General features: G+C 32.1%; 1 protein-coding gene across 2 annotated transcripts in view; it reads right to left on the bottom strand.

The window, feature by feature from the left end:
• Window positions 1-14227, bottom strand: part of LOC118192633 (phospholipid-transporting ATPase ABCA3-like) — a 193165-nt gene that overhangs the window by 158358 nt on the left and 20580 nt on the right. For both annotated transcript variants that reach the window (XM_085813161.1, XM_085813162.1), the window contains one exon: window positions 11170-11391. In XM_085813161.1, coding sequence (XP_085669287.1) covers window positions 11170-11391 — 222 coding nt within the window. The remainder of the gene's footprint in view (window positions 1-11169; window positions 11392-14227) is intronic.

The raw sequence follows: 14227 nt of genomic DNA, 5'->3' as shown, positions 1-14227 counted from the left end.
ATTATCCAAACGCTGTCCCAAAACCGTAACAGGACTCTGGAAAGCTGTTCAGGAGGAATGGGACAAAATACCTCTTCTGCCACTTCAAAAGGCATTATTATCCTGGAAACTGCGGTGTCGAAAGATAGTTCAGAATAAGGGATGTCAAATAGAACATTTAAAACACAAGAATTTTATGTAATTTAGTTTTGTGAATACAATATACATCGTCCAAAAAATGTGTGAACAGACTCTGTACAATATTAAAACTAAAAATATAATAGCATTATTACAATATCAAAACTACACTACTAAAAGAACGTCCACTTTATATATTACCCTATCTGCAGCCAAGCAGGAGAAATTAGCAGCTGGCACACTAAATAACGTAACGCAAAAGAGTATCAGTAATTCTTTATACTCACCTGTCTTCTTGAAATGTCACAGAAATATTGGTGTATGATGCCATTTGGTCACTAATAAGCATAATTTAGAAAATAGTTCCAGATGCATGAACTTCAAAATAAAATGGTTTGAATACAAATAATTGATATTTAATAGGTGAGACAGAAGAACTGTGAAATATATTTATTAATAACAGTCAGACAGAACCATCTCAAGAAACCTTCTTTTCGTTTCCTTTTTTCGGGGGGGGGCTGAATTCAAACAAAATTTTCTCTACTTAACATATTTTTCCATCAACTATGGAGTTAATGAGAAAATATGTTTATGCAATTTCGTGCAGACATACCATATGTCCATGAACCACTCCAACAGATGTCTGAAGGAACAGGACACTTATTAATTACAAAATTAACAGACAAATTTAACAGATAGAAACATTATCCAACATTCTAGAAGTATTAACTAAAATATATTAACAGATAATGATTTGTTATCCCAATAATATTCTAAAATAGCAACAAAACTGTCACTTCCTTTATGAACTCAGCACCACATGATCACTGGTAATGAGATATTCTATGGTATCCTTTTATTGTGCCTTTTTTAGGAACATCACTTTCAAAGTTGTGAGTAATGAGTACCAATACACCCAACCCAGTAACTTCGAAAATATTTGACTGCTTGCTGTTTTGTATGAAACAGCAGTTAACTTATATCCTTCTGTATAAAAACTAATTTGTTTTTTGAGAAACAAGTAAGTAAAAAAAATAAATAAATAAATAAATAAATAAAAACCAATGCAAAGATTTTATGGATGTTTTGTGGCAACTTGCTTATCCGTTAACAGCCCTCAATTGCATAAAAAATAATGAAATACATGAATATAACATGAAAAGATATAAATACAGTACAAAGTCAGAAATCTGGACTTGTCTGGACTTCGTTGATTCCAGATTTGGGATTTTTCTGGATATTAGATTATGAGCTTAAATCTAGTAAGATGACATGTAGAAATTATTACATTAAAAATATGAAATCGTGATTTATGAAGTAAATGGTATCAAAATTTACAAAAAAAAGGCTTAATATTTATTTGTTTACCTTATTAAACATTTCTTTCAATGTAAGTTGTTTAAGTTGATATGCAGCAAAGGAGCCATATTACTTGTTAAGAATAAGTTCACAAAAACAAAGGTAAGCGGACTGTAATATCACTTATTTATTTTACATAACACTTTCAAATAGAAGGAATGCCGTCTACGTGACGACACAGCACACTTCACTCTTAGCACTGTAGCAATTAAAAAAAAAAGAATAGAATACAAATCACATAAGTTATGAGTTGAAAGTTCGTTACCATAGCAACCAAAATTGAATCATCAGACAGCAACGCCATCTATTGTTGCAAAGACACACTAGTAATTCGTTTGGTAACAAAAAATACTAAACATAGCCCCTGGCCTTGAAGCCTTCTAAGGGTTCAAAAAAGACAAATAGTTAAAGCATACATAATAACATTAACAAAAAATTAATTGAAAATATAACTAAAATTAAAGTTCAATAATATGAAAAAAGTCAATAGTTCATAGTTCATATTAGTCATGATCGGGGATAAGACACAATTTAGTAACAGCTCGTTTGAAATCACCAGCGGCTGTATGGATTGTAGCCACTCGAACTTTTTTATCACTACCTGGATGAATTAAGGCAATTCTTCCAATTTTCCATTGGTTTGGAGGCAGTTGTTCGTTTTTGATCAGAACTAAATCACCACAATTTAGATTTGGAGATGCACGAAACCACTTAGCACGTTGTTGAAGTATTGTTAAATATTCTGCACACCATCGTTTCCAAAAATGTTGCACAGTATGTTGAACTAGAGACCAACGTTTAAGTCGTGAAGATTTCACATCACTCAAGTCAGATTCCGGAATGGCAAGCAAAGGGGCTCCAATCAGAAAATGACCTGGAGTCAATGCACTAAAGTCATTTGGATCACTAGACATCGCACAAAGAGGACGGGAATTCATACATGCTTCCACTTGTGTAAGCACTGTTCAAAATTCCTCATAAGTGTGGATCCTAATACTCATTTAAAATGAAATTTCATGGATTTCACATTAGATTCCCACAAGCCACCGTAGTGAGGAAATATCAGAAAATTAAATAACCAAGTTATACCTTCTGAGGTAATGTAGTCACATAATTCACTGCTAAATGCATGCTGCATTTTTATAAATCTCCTTCAGTTCCTTACTAGCACATCTGAAGTTAGTAGCACAGTCACTCGAAATTTTAGATGGTTTGCCTCGTCGGGCGATAAATCTTTTTAGAGCTGCTAAAAACATTGAAGTTGATAGATCACTGACTAACTCCAAGTGTACAGCTTTTGTTGAGAAACACACAAAAATGGATACGTAACACTTGAAAGTTTTTGTTCTCCTCCCAACTTGGGACTTAGAATATGGACCAGCATAATCAACACCGGTGACTGCAAAAGGTCTTGATGGTTGAACTCTGGGCAAGGGTAAATCACCCATTATCTGGGTCACAGTCTTGCCTCGATTTCTAATACAAGGAATACATCTGTGAATAATCTTTCTCACTACGCTTCTCACTGCAAGAATCCAAAATTGCATTCGTAAAGTGCTTATTAATAACGCTTGACTAGCATGCAAATAATTGACATGGTAATGAGTTACGATGAGATTAGTGACATGTCCTTCCTTTGGAAGCAAAATAGGATGTTTGCTATTTTCAGGAATGTTTGCATTTTTAAAGCGACCCCCTACTCAAATGACGCCTTCTTCATCAAGGAAGGGAGTTAATTGTATTACTCGGCTGCTCACACCTTTTAATTCTCTCGATGTTTTTAAATAAGAGAGCTCTTCAGGAAAATATGATTCTTGGACATTTTTTATCACTGTTTCTGTAGCTGATCGAAGCTCATCGGTTGTCAGAAAACCTCTCAAATGATTTTCAAAGAAGTTTCCACAGTTGTAAATAAATCTTAGGCATAATGCAACTATACGACATAATTTTGTCCAAGATGAATACCGTTTAAAAATGTCATTTTCCTTTACCGCACAAGATACTGAAATGCAAGTTTTTCTTTCTTCTCTACGAACTCCTTCATAATCTACATCAGCAAGATGTTCACTGTCAGGACATGGTTTGTAATCTTGTGAATATAACCAAGTAGGTCCAATGAACCATCGCTCAGACTTCAGAAATTCTGCTGGAAACATTCCTCTTATACCTGAATCAGCTGGGTTCCGCTTTCCATTGATATGGTTCCACCTTACATTAGGAATTGTATTCTGTATTTTAGCAATGCGGTTTGCAACAAAGGGAACCCAACGGTATAGTTCTGCAGAAATTCAGGACAGTACAACAGTTGAATCTGTCCAGGCTAAAACTTTACGTATAGGAAACTCTAAATGTTCTAACACTGATTTAAGCAAATTCACTAACAAAACTGCAGCGCATAACTCTAATCGAGGTAATGATTGCACTTTCAGAGGGGCAACTCTTGTTTTTGATGTTAAGAGTGTTACTTTGATGTCCAAATTACGTGACACTGAACGCAAATAAATTGCTGCACAGTAGCCTTTCTCGGAGGCATCACAAAATGCACAGATATCAATATAGTTCACGTCAGGAATCAAAACAAATCTCGGTATTTTTAATTGTTGAATAAGATGTAAATCATTTCGGAAAATCTTCCATTTGTTAGCAATCTCATCACTAACAGGTTCATCCCATGATAAATGGAGTTTCCACATGTCTTGTATCAAGATTTTGACATAAATAATACAAGGAGCAAGCCAACCTAATGGGTCAAATATTTTTGCTAAATCAGAAATTATATCTCTTTTAGAGTATTTAAACTTTTCACCAGAAATGGATACGGAAAAGTTAAAGTAGTCTTCACGGGGGTTCCATTTAATTCCTAAAACTTTGATTGAGCTTTCGTCTTGAATTTTCATAGCCTCAGAATCATTTCTCAACTCCTGGGGTATATTCTCTAACGCTGACAAGTCATTGGATGACCATTTACGCAGAAGAAATCCTCCACGTTCTAACATTTGCAAGAGTTGATTTACTAGATTTTTGCACTCTTCAGTGTTTTGAGCACCTACCAAACAATCATCTACAAAAAAATTTTGAAGTACAGCCTTCGAAGCTAAAGTATAGTTATTCTGCTCATCGTATGCAAGTTAGTATAAAGCACGAGTAGCCAAATATGGAGCCGAGGCAGTGCCGTATGTGACAGTATTAAATCGAAATTCTTGAATAGGATAACTTAGACTGTCCCGCCAAAATATCCTTTGAAAGTTTCTATCCTCTTCATTAACTAAAATTTGTCTAAACATTTTCATGATATCAGCTGTGATAACTACTGGGTAACATCTGAATTTGACGAAAACTGGAAACAGCTCTTGTATTCTGGGACCTGTCATCAATATGTCGTTAAGAGATAGTCCTGATGAAGACTTACTAGTAGCATTAAATACCACATGTATTTTACTCATAGAGTTAAGATTCCTTAATTACTGTATGATGTGGCATGTAGTATGCCTGACTTGGAGACTCTGAACTATGGACTGGTTCCATATGCCCGAGATCCAAGTATTAATTCATGAAATGTTTATACATATCATATGTATCAGGAGATCTTAAGAGATTTCTCTCTAAAGATTTAAATCTTTGTAAAGCAAGATCTTTAGAATTACCCATATCTAAAGATCTAAAGAAGAAGGGTTATCTTTAAATGGAAGTTTCACTACATAACGACCATTTTCATCACGGAAGTGTGTTGTTTCAAAGAACTCTTCACATTTTTTATCTTCACTTGAAATATGTTTGGCTTCAGGAATGGAGTCTAAAGACCAAAATCTTTCAACTAATTCGTTTGTATTCAACTGAAGATTATTCACTGTAAAAGTGTTAGTTAGATTCGAGACATCAGTAATAGTGTTCCTGGAAATTATCCAACCCAACTGAGAACAAATTGCAAAGGGTAATAATTCTCCTCTCTTTATAATGTCTCCCTTAAGCATAGTAAAAAATACATTTACACCTAACAAAATATCTATAGGTTTTCTTTCATAGAACTTAGGATCAGCGAAGACTAGATCGTCAAAATGATTCGCAATTTTAGAAGAAAGCGACACGTTAGGCACATCTGAAGTTATCCTTGGAATCACGAATGCATATGTTCGAAATTTGAAATTTGACTCAAAGTGCGGGGTAAAAATTAATTCCACTTCTCCACTTGTTACAGTGTTGAACGAACCAAGGCACGATACTTCAATTTTTTTGTTAAATCTACCTAACTTCAGTTTTCTGACACACTCTTCACTTATAAGCTGGCTTCACTGCCACAGTCTAGTAAAGCCCTGCAAGGATGGCTTTACCATTGGAATCACTAACTTTAATGAGAGCAGTACACAGTAATACACGTTTTGATTCACCTTTAGAATAACTAAATTGTCCTGTACATGTTGTGGCATTTGTAACGACTTCATTCTTTGGTAAGAACACTTCGGCTCTGGGGAAGAGTGAGGAAGTTTGTTTTGGTTTCTCATTTTCACTAGTTTTGATATTTCGATCAAAATGAAGAACAGTATGATGAGGTAACTTACAAGTCATACATTTATGTAAACTACGACAGTTTTTCACTAAATGAGGCTGAGAAGATAAACAATTAAAACAAAGTTTGTATTTCTTAACAAATTTGATTCTTTTTTGGACACTTAAGTTTAAAAACTTACCACATTCGTGAAGAGAATGATCTTCCTTGCACATTATACAACTGTTTTTACTCGACACTAAAGAAGTTACTTTGGAATTAGAAAATTTCCTAAAATCTTTAGATTGGTTTCTACTATTCTGAAGGGTTCTAGCGTGGTCTTTTAGAAACTCGAGTAAATTATCTAAAGTATCTAATTCATCTTTTTTCAAAGTTCTTTCCCGCCAAAATTTTATGTTTTTATCTAATTTCTCAGTTATCAGATAAACAAAAAGAACATCAGAAAGATCAGAAACTTCTATCTTAAGAGTTCTCAAAGAGCGTACACATTCATTCACTACATCAACACAATGTAAAATAGCTTGAGCTGAATCAGAAACATTTGGCAAATTAAACATTTTACGAATTAATGCATTAGTTAATTCTCTTTTATTAGAATAACGTTCCTGTAAAAGTTGCAACGCTATATCATAATTAGCATCAGAAATAGGAATTGACTCAATAATAGACAGAGCCTTTTTTTTACAAGAAGCCTTTAAATATTGAAACTTCTGACATTTAGAAATATTCGGATTGTTATCTGCACTAGCCTTAAAAAAATAACAGAAACTAATCCACTCATCTGTATTTTCCCCTGTAAAGGTAGAAAGTTCTAATTTTGGTAATCGAACGTCAGACGAATTTACTTTTGCTACAACCTGTTTCGATAACAGAGTCACTGGAAAGTTTCTGTAACTTGTTATTTATAGTTATCCATAATTCATCTAAAGTTTCTTGTATTGTTTGTTGTTCCGTAATGAATGTATCACAATCTTTTTCAGGACACAACAAAAATATTTCCTCATAAATAGAACAAAGCTCACTGTTAAAAGCATTTAGTTTCGTTTCAAACAACTTTACCTCTAAAATTTCTGCTTGTTCTAAATTCGAATTTACCTTGCCTTTAAACGTTGTTATATTGCTTTTTAGAACCTTCTTTTTAGTTAAAACTGGTTTCAAATCAGCCATTATGAATAACAATAAATATTATACTAACAACTCTAGCAAAAGAAGATGAAATTTTGGAACGTACTCACCCCAATGTTGAGGTTTCTACGCTACACCATGCCACGGGAATATTCCACAAATCGAAACTGATTTCACCACAGATGCCACACGCATAATCCACAAATCGAAAGTGATTTAACTTGCTAATATTTGAAAAAATCACATCATATCCAAAGCTCACTAACTCTTCTCTTCGGTCGCACGGTCCAAGAATGTTAAGAATAAGTTCACAAAAACAAAGGTAAGCGAACTGTAATATCACTTATTTATTTTACATAACACTTTCAAATAGAAGGAATGCCGTCTATGTGACGACACAGCACACTTCACTCTTAGCACTGTAGCAATTAAAAAAAGAAAAAAGAAAAAGAATAGAATACAAATCACATAAGTTATGAGTTGAAAGTTCGTTACCATAGCAACCAGAATTTAATCATCAGGCAGCAACGCCATCTATTGTTGCAAAGACACACTAGTAATTCGTTTGGTAACAAAAAATACTAAACATTACTGATCATACAAATTTATGCTAAAATGATTCAATAACAAGGTATTTTATTTAGTATCAAAGTGAAATTAAGAATTGGAACTCTCCAGATGTTTTATTATGCGCGAAAAGAGGGGGGAATCAAATGCGAATGGGTAAAGCTTACAAGAAAAATGTTGTTGGTGGTTTTGAGGTCCCGATTTTAGATCATTCCGGATATTGGATATCCGGATTTTTGACTTTGTACTGTATCAAATTTTCAAACATTTAATAATTGGGTAGCTGAACCTTTTTAATATTTAGATCTACCCATTAACAACTACAAATATAAATGTCATATTATCTATTTAATTATTTTTTAAATATTTATCCATAGCCAAAAATGTATACATTTATCAATAAGACAGAAGTTTTAAGGATTTTGAGCAGTGGCAAAATTACATTTATTCATACTTTTTTGAACCATTCATAATTATATTGTGCTTCCGTACATTTTTAAAAACAGATACTATCACAATACTATAGTATCTGTTTATATTAATAATTTATATCAGAAATCAGATGCAATTGCTATCCCATCTGCCATTAAAAAACATCTAATTGTTACTTTGGCACCAAAATCTTACACCTAAGTTACAAGCCAACATATTTACTGTCAGTATAATATTTAAGAATTAAACAAACTTGCCATGGTGCCAAGAGCTGAACTTCTAAAATTAAAAATGGCAAAGCCTATGTAGAAGGCCATTCAAGAAAATGAACAAATTTACGTAAATAAAATAATAAAATAAAATAATAAAAATATATTGCATTAATGATAAGCAGTAAATAATAAATTTAAATATCAGAGTTTCTGTTACTTAGGGCTCCAGCTGAAATTATGATTTTACTCAAAGACTGAGATGTACTGAAACCAGGCACTGATTAAATTTACTAGTACATATATTTTTAAAAATATGATTAAAGATTATACAGAATACACAGAAACATTATTCAAAACATCTACTAATCTCAGATTTTTAAAAGATAACCGCAGCTGTAAAATAAAAAAGGTGCTTACATTGTAACAAGTACCAAAAAATAAACATGTTTATTTAAAACTAGCTACTGATGTTTAGCTTAAGCATATACATTCGAATTATTCTCTTGTAAGTAAACAAGAGAAGTTAATGATTTTTAATGAGTAAAAATTTTATTTTAATTCAAAAAAGAAAAATAGCTGAATTTTGAAATAGAACTATTGTTTCAGAAGAAAAATTTGCCAATACATAATCAAATTTCAGTTTATGTTACACTGTCCAAGTTAGAATCTGTCTAAGGATGCACATAACTGATATTCACTCAGTATACTGATATGCAAAAACTGAACATTCCATATCACTTTATACATGAAACATTACAGCTCAAATGTTTGTTAAATTAGGATTAAATCTAACATGTACTTTTTTTTTTTTTTTTTTTTGATAAGTCAAAGTACTTTCTAAGTCAGAAGTTCCCTATACTTTCTGTTTGATATGAAACTGACCTCCGGAATTATTGTTGTTGTTGTTATTATTATTTGTTTAGATTTCAGAGCTGATTACAGAACTATTTCAGTTTATTTTCAACCAAAGTATAAAAGAAGTACAGCATACGGGATTCAAGTGCAGGATCAACAATATACATACCAATCTTTTAATAAATAGTAAGTTACTTTATTAACTAAACATAACAATATTTTAATAAATAGTAAGTTACTTTAGTAACTAAACATAACAATCTTTTAATAGCATTGATTACTAAACTAAATAATAATGAGTAAAATATTTTGAAAAGAATTAAATACATAATATAGCATCTACTTTTGCAATTGTCAGTGCTGGGTTTCAAATAGTAAAAATGCTTCTGTATTAAACTATTAAATGCTCAAAAATTTTGTCGGAATCTTAGTAAGTATGACAATACGATGGATGATAAAAATGGGTATTTGAAACAGCACTGACATGTGTCAGGAGAAAATGATTTAAGTATGATCAAATATTATTTAATACTTATTATGGTATATATCAGAACTTGGCTAATTTGTTTATTTGATTATGGCAAAGCACTCAAGGGCTATCTACCTAAGGGGAGGAATACCTTCATTGAATACTTCCTACAAGAAACTGACTCGTACCATGTTACACATGAGGAAAGAAGAAAACCACAAAAATGCCCATGCAGCCAGGCAGTTCTCTAGGAATTGAACCCAGGTTGAATTACCAATGTTTAGCAACGTTACCACTCACCTACTGGTGGGTCCATTAAATTATTTGAAAATTACCATTTTGAATTCTATTTCATGAGACACAGCAGAAACAGGTTATGAGAAACTATGAAAATAAATAATTTTAACTGTCTGTACATGTTTCAGCTACTAAAACGTTTCGAAATCTAAAGTTACCAGACATCCAGGACTGACCTAGTCAGCTCCAGACTGAGTATTATCTCAATGATAATAATCTGGATAAAGCTAATATGAGATTTTGCAAACAGCGGTTACAAAATAATTATTAATTGAACAGAAAGAGAATAAGATCATGAAGCCAGTGTAATAATTTTACTGTGATGCAGTTTTTCCAGAACAAATCAAGTCCCACTCCCCTTTTAAATCAGTGTCTTAAGTTTATTAACACACTTTCATGTTATCCATATCTTCGTAACAGATCTAGTGAATTCTTAAACAAAGTGGTTATTAAATTATAATATTCATTCAGGCACTTTATCACTGCTTAGTAGCAGCTAATTATTACCTGCTTACACAGTAAACAAGTTTTTGAATTATTAGAAGTGTACTCCTAAACAGACCCACAGCAGAAAATACCTACTTTTCAATATTTTTTTATTTTTCTGATGACTGAACTCTTTCCAAGCCCTTTTTTTTAACCCAAATTTAATTTCACATGTAGAGCTGTATAATTTATATATCTTTCATAAAGTGTTTTTTTTTTTTTTTTTTAACTACAATAACTTTAAGTTAATCCCCAATTAGAGTACAATGGAATTTAACCATATACTACCTATATCCTCAACTTCCCAGTAAATTCGATGTGCGAAATTTCATAATTTCTAAATACTTACATAAATGTATGAATACTTTTTAATACTTATTGCTGTTGTTAATAGATATTTCACTTTAATTTGGTTTGTAATTTATTATAACTAGTTATTTATGCCCAAAATAATTAAAGACACATAAAATAAATGATTGATTGATTAATTATTACGGAAGTCTTTTCCTTAAGGAACTAGATATTTAGGATGATGATTTTTTTTTTTCTTCCCAAGGGAAACAGTTTCATATTTATATCTTACATGAACAGAACTATGAAAATATTCTTCCTGGTATCCAATTTTATACCTAAAAATGAAGCCTAAGATGTTGTTTTCAGCCATTTGGTCAACAATAAACTTACTAATTGAAATCAGACAACTATTTACAAAAGCATACAATACAATGCAAGGTCTTTTATTTTACCAGTGTCATAACTTGGCCCATTAACACGATACTTTGAGGTAGTGTAAAAAGATCGCTGATATGGTTCTCCATATCGTATTTTGTAATCTAATGATGCAGGTAATTCCTTCTTTGAAACAAAATTATTGAAAACTGTTCCAATTATAGTTAAGTAATTGTCAGATCTCTGTGCATAACGGCAATATGCTTCCATTTCATCTTCATCAGCAACACCTTTTATTACTGAAAAATAAAAATAAATAAAGTATTATAAAAAATAAAGTTGAATGAAAAATTTTCAAATTTTTCATACTATAAAAATGTCATAAGGATAACTTTACAAAATAATGCTAAATTAGAAAAATTCATAAGCTTGTAAAATAAATACATTATGTAAGAAAATATACAATATAAAACAAACACAGAATAAATATGTAAGGCATAACAAAATATGATTGCTGCTTTAAGAATAATTGGAGACATCAAAATTAGTGAATCTAGATTTCATGCTCTTTCCCTAAATTCATCTGTTCTCCCAAATTCAAGATCTTTCTATGTTACATAATACTGCTTGGAAAAAGTAACTAAAACTAAAATTAACCAATCACAGCTTCGAGTACATTCTGCATCATACTTAGTATACAAATACTCTTGGCACAACAACTAAGTCATTCCTTTCCCTGGCTTCCAACCTGCAAAGAGCTCTGCAACGCTTATGCTGTCTTGACCAAAATGCTTTTAAAAAATATCTTGTCTGCAAAAGAATGTATTTTGACATGTGCAAAAATAAAGACTGGTGATTTGTAGAAATCTAGTTTTGTTAGCTTCATCAGCACACATTCAACTCTCAGCCATGACAGATATCAAAAGCTGTTAAAAGTTCCAGTGCTTTCTTCTATGCATTAAATTATGACATATATATATATAGAGAGAGAGAGAGAGAGAGAGAGAATTAATCAAGTTACCTGATTATTAATCCCGGATTAATTTGTGTAAAATAAAATGTAAATTTGAGTCTGAAAGGTCTACAGCAAGGAAAAAATAGCAAAAAAAAGGTGTACTAGTAATTAAAACTGCAAATAATAAATTTATAAAATTGTAAAATTATTACAGTACAAAGTCTATAATCCAGACATCCATTATCTGGAATGATCTATAATCCGGACCTCAAAGCCACAAACTTTTTTCTTGTATGGTTTACGCATGCGCGTTTAATGTTTATGCATGCGAGTTTAGCACAAAAAACGAAGCAACTTATATAACTTACATTGAAAGAAATGTTTAATAAAGTAAACAAATAAATATTAAGCTTTCCTTTGTAAATTTAATACTCTTTAGATCATAATTGCTCTTTATTTCATAAATTACGGTTTCACATTTTTAATTGTATAATTTCTGCATGCCATAATATGTTTACGCATGCACGTTTAATGTATAACGGACGGTATAAGCTAAGCTAAAATTATCTAATTATCTATTTCAGTTAATGTTGCAGATTGTGTTGTTCCTTAATCTTCGAATTGGATACGGCATATTATTTTTTGCAGACTGTTAGAGCAATTTTATAAAAGTAAGCTTGAACTTTCGATTACGTCAAAGAATTTCCGATTCTGGAGCTGCCAAAGGAAAGCATGTTTCGATGTCCATTAAACAAAAAGTGGAATTGCTGCAAAAAATGGATAAAGGCATGAAGAAAGTGAGAGAGAGGTTATTTGTTTCTCTAACCATTCCAAAATCTGTTTATCAATTTCACGCTGCTCTGCAGGGGGGGGATGTCACGACGTGCAATGAACTGGAAGTTGATCTGTCAGCACAGTCGCGGACACTTAGCCGACAAGGACATTTAGCTGACAGGACGTTTAACCGACATGGACACTTAGCCGACAAGGACACTTAGCCGACACGGACACTTAACTGACAGGTGATTTAGTCGACACGGACACTTAACCAACAGGTCATTTAGCCGACACGGAGAGTTAGCCGTCAGAACATTTAGCTACGGAACACTTAACTGTCAAGACATTTAGTCAACACTAAGCCGACAGTTAAGTTTAGCTGACACGTACCCAATAATTATTCAAACTTACTATGGATTACAAAATTTCTCGACTTCTCCATAAGTTCAATATTTAAGTTATTTTTTTCACTATCAGTAAAATTCAGTTTTCAATTCTTAAAGATCTCATATGTGTTTTTAATTATTGTGTTAATTTAGCATTGTTTGATATGTATGGTGTATACTGGCCAAATTGAAAAAGCGCTGAAATTTCTCGTCAGGGGATATGAATTAAATTTCAAAATAAAAAATAATTTTTTTAGCTAAGGACGACGTTCACTTAATTACATTTTAATATGGGATCTTCAAAAATTATCCATAACCCTTCTTCATTTAATCAACTGAGTTCTTTTGAACACTTTCACATGATTAATAATTTCCCTTGTTTACTTGTTCCTTGATAATAATTTTCCAATCTCGCTCTTTCAAATTTCTAATATCTTTATGTTTCATTAATATTTTACTCATCTCATCATGTTACATTCTTTCCCTGAGATATGTTGTGCAGACATTGAAGACAATAAAAGATTTTGAACTTAACCAATTTATTAACAATATAATAAAGAATAAAAACACAGAAAATAAATTTCAACAATATCACAGTCTTAGGAAAAATATAATATAACCATCATTCATCAAATAATATTTTTACCTGGTCTCCAAAACACTGGCATTCAATACAAATAAAATGTCCTAAACAGTAATTAAGCGGCCTCAAAATGAAGTTGGCTACACTTTCAATAAGTCCATAATCAATGGTTAAGAACACACCTGAAAAATTTAAATCAAGTTCTTGAAAGCACTTAAAACCGGCCTAACTCCGTTTGCACGAGGAATCGCCGCTCACGTGTTTTAAATGCCGCCTTTATTGAAGAACATAGATGCCGCCCACAGCAGTCACTCATATGGTAGCCTCTGGAACCAAGGAACTTTATTCTGGATCTTATGGATATGAACCAAGGAAGTCATTCCGGAACAATCATCCCGCGGACAGGCACCAAGGAACTTTATTCAGGAACAGCC

This window comes from Stegodyphus dumicola, chromosome 3, assembly GCF_044657685.1.
Source record: "Stegodyphus dumicola isolate Sdum_Otavi_A_Nest chromosome 3, ASM4465768v1".
Taxonomy (NCBI): domain Eukaryota; kingdom Metazoa; phylum Arthropoda; class Arachnida; order Araneae; family Eresidae; genus Stegodyphus; species Stegodyphus dumicola.
Note: the sequence above shows the minus strand (reverse complement) of the source record. Positions and strands in the feature narration are given on the sequence as shown.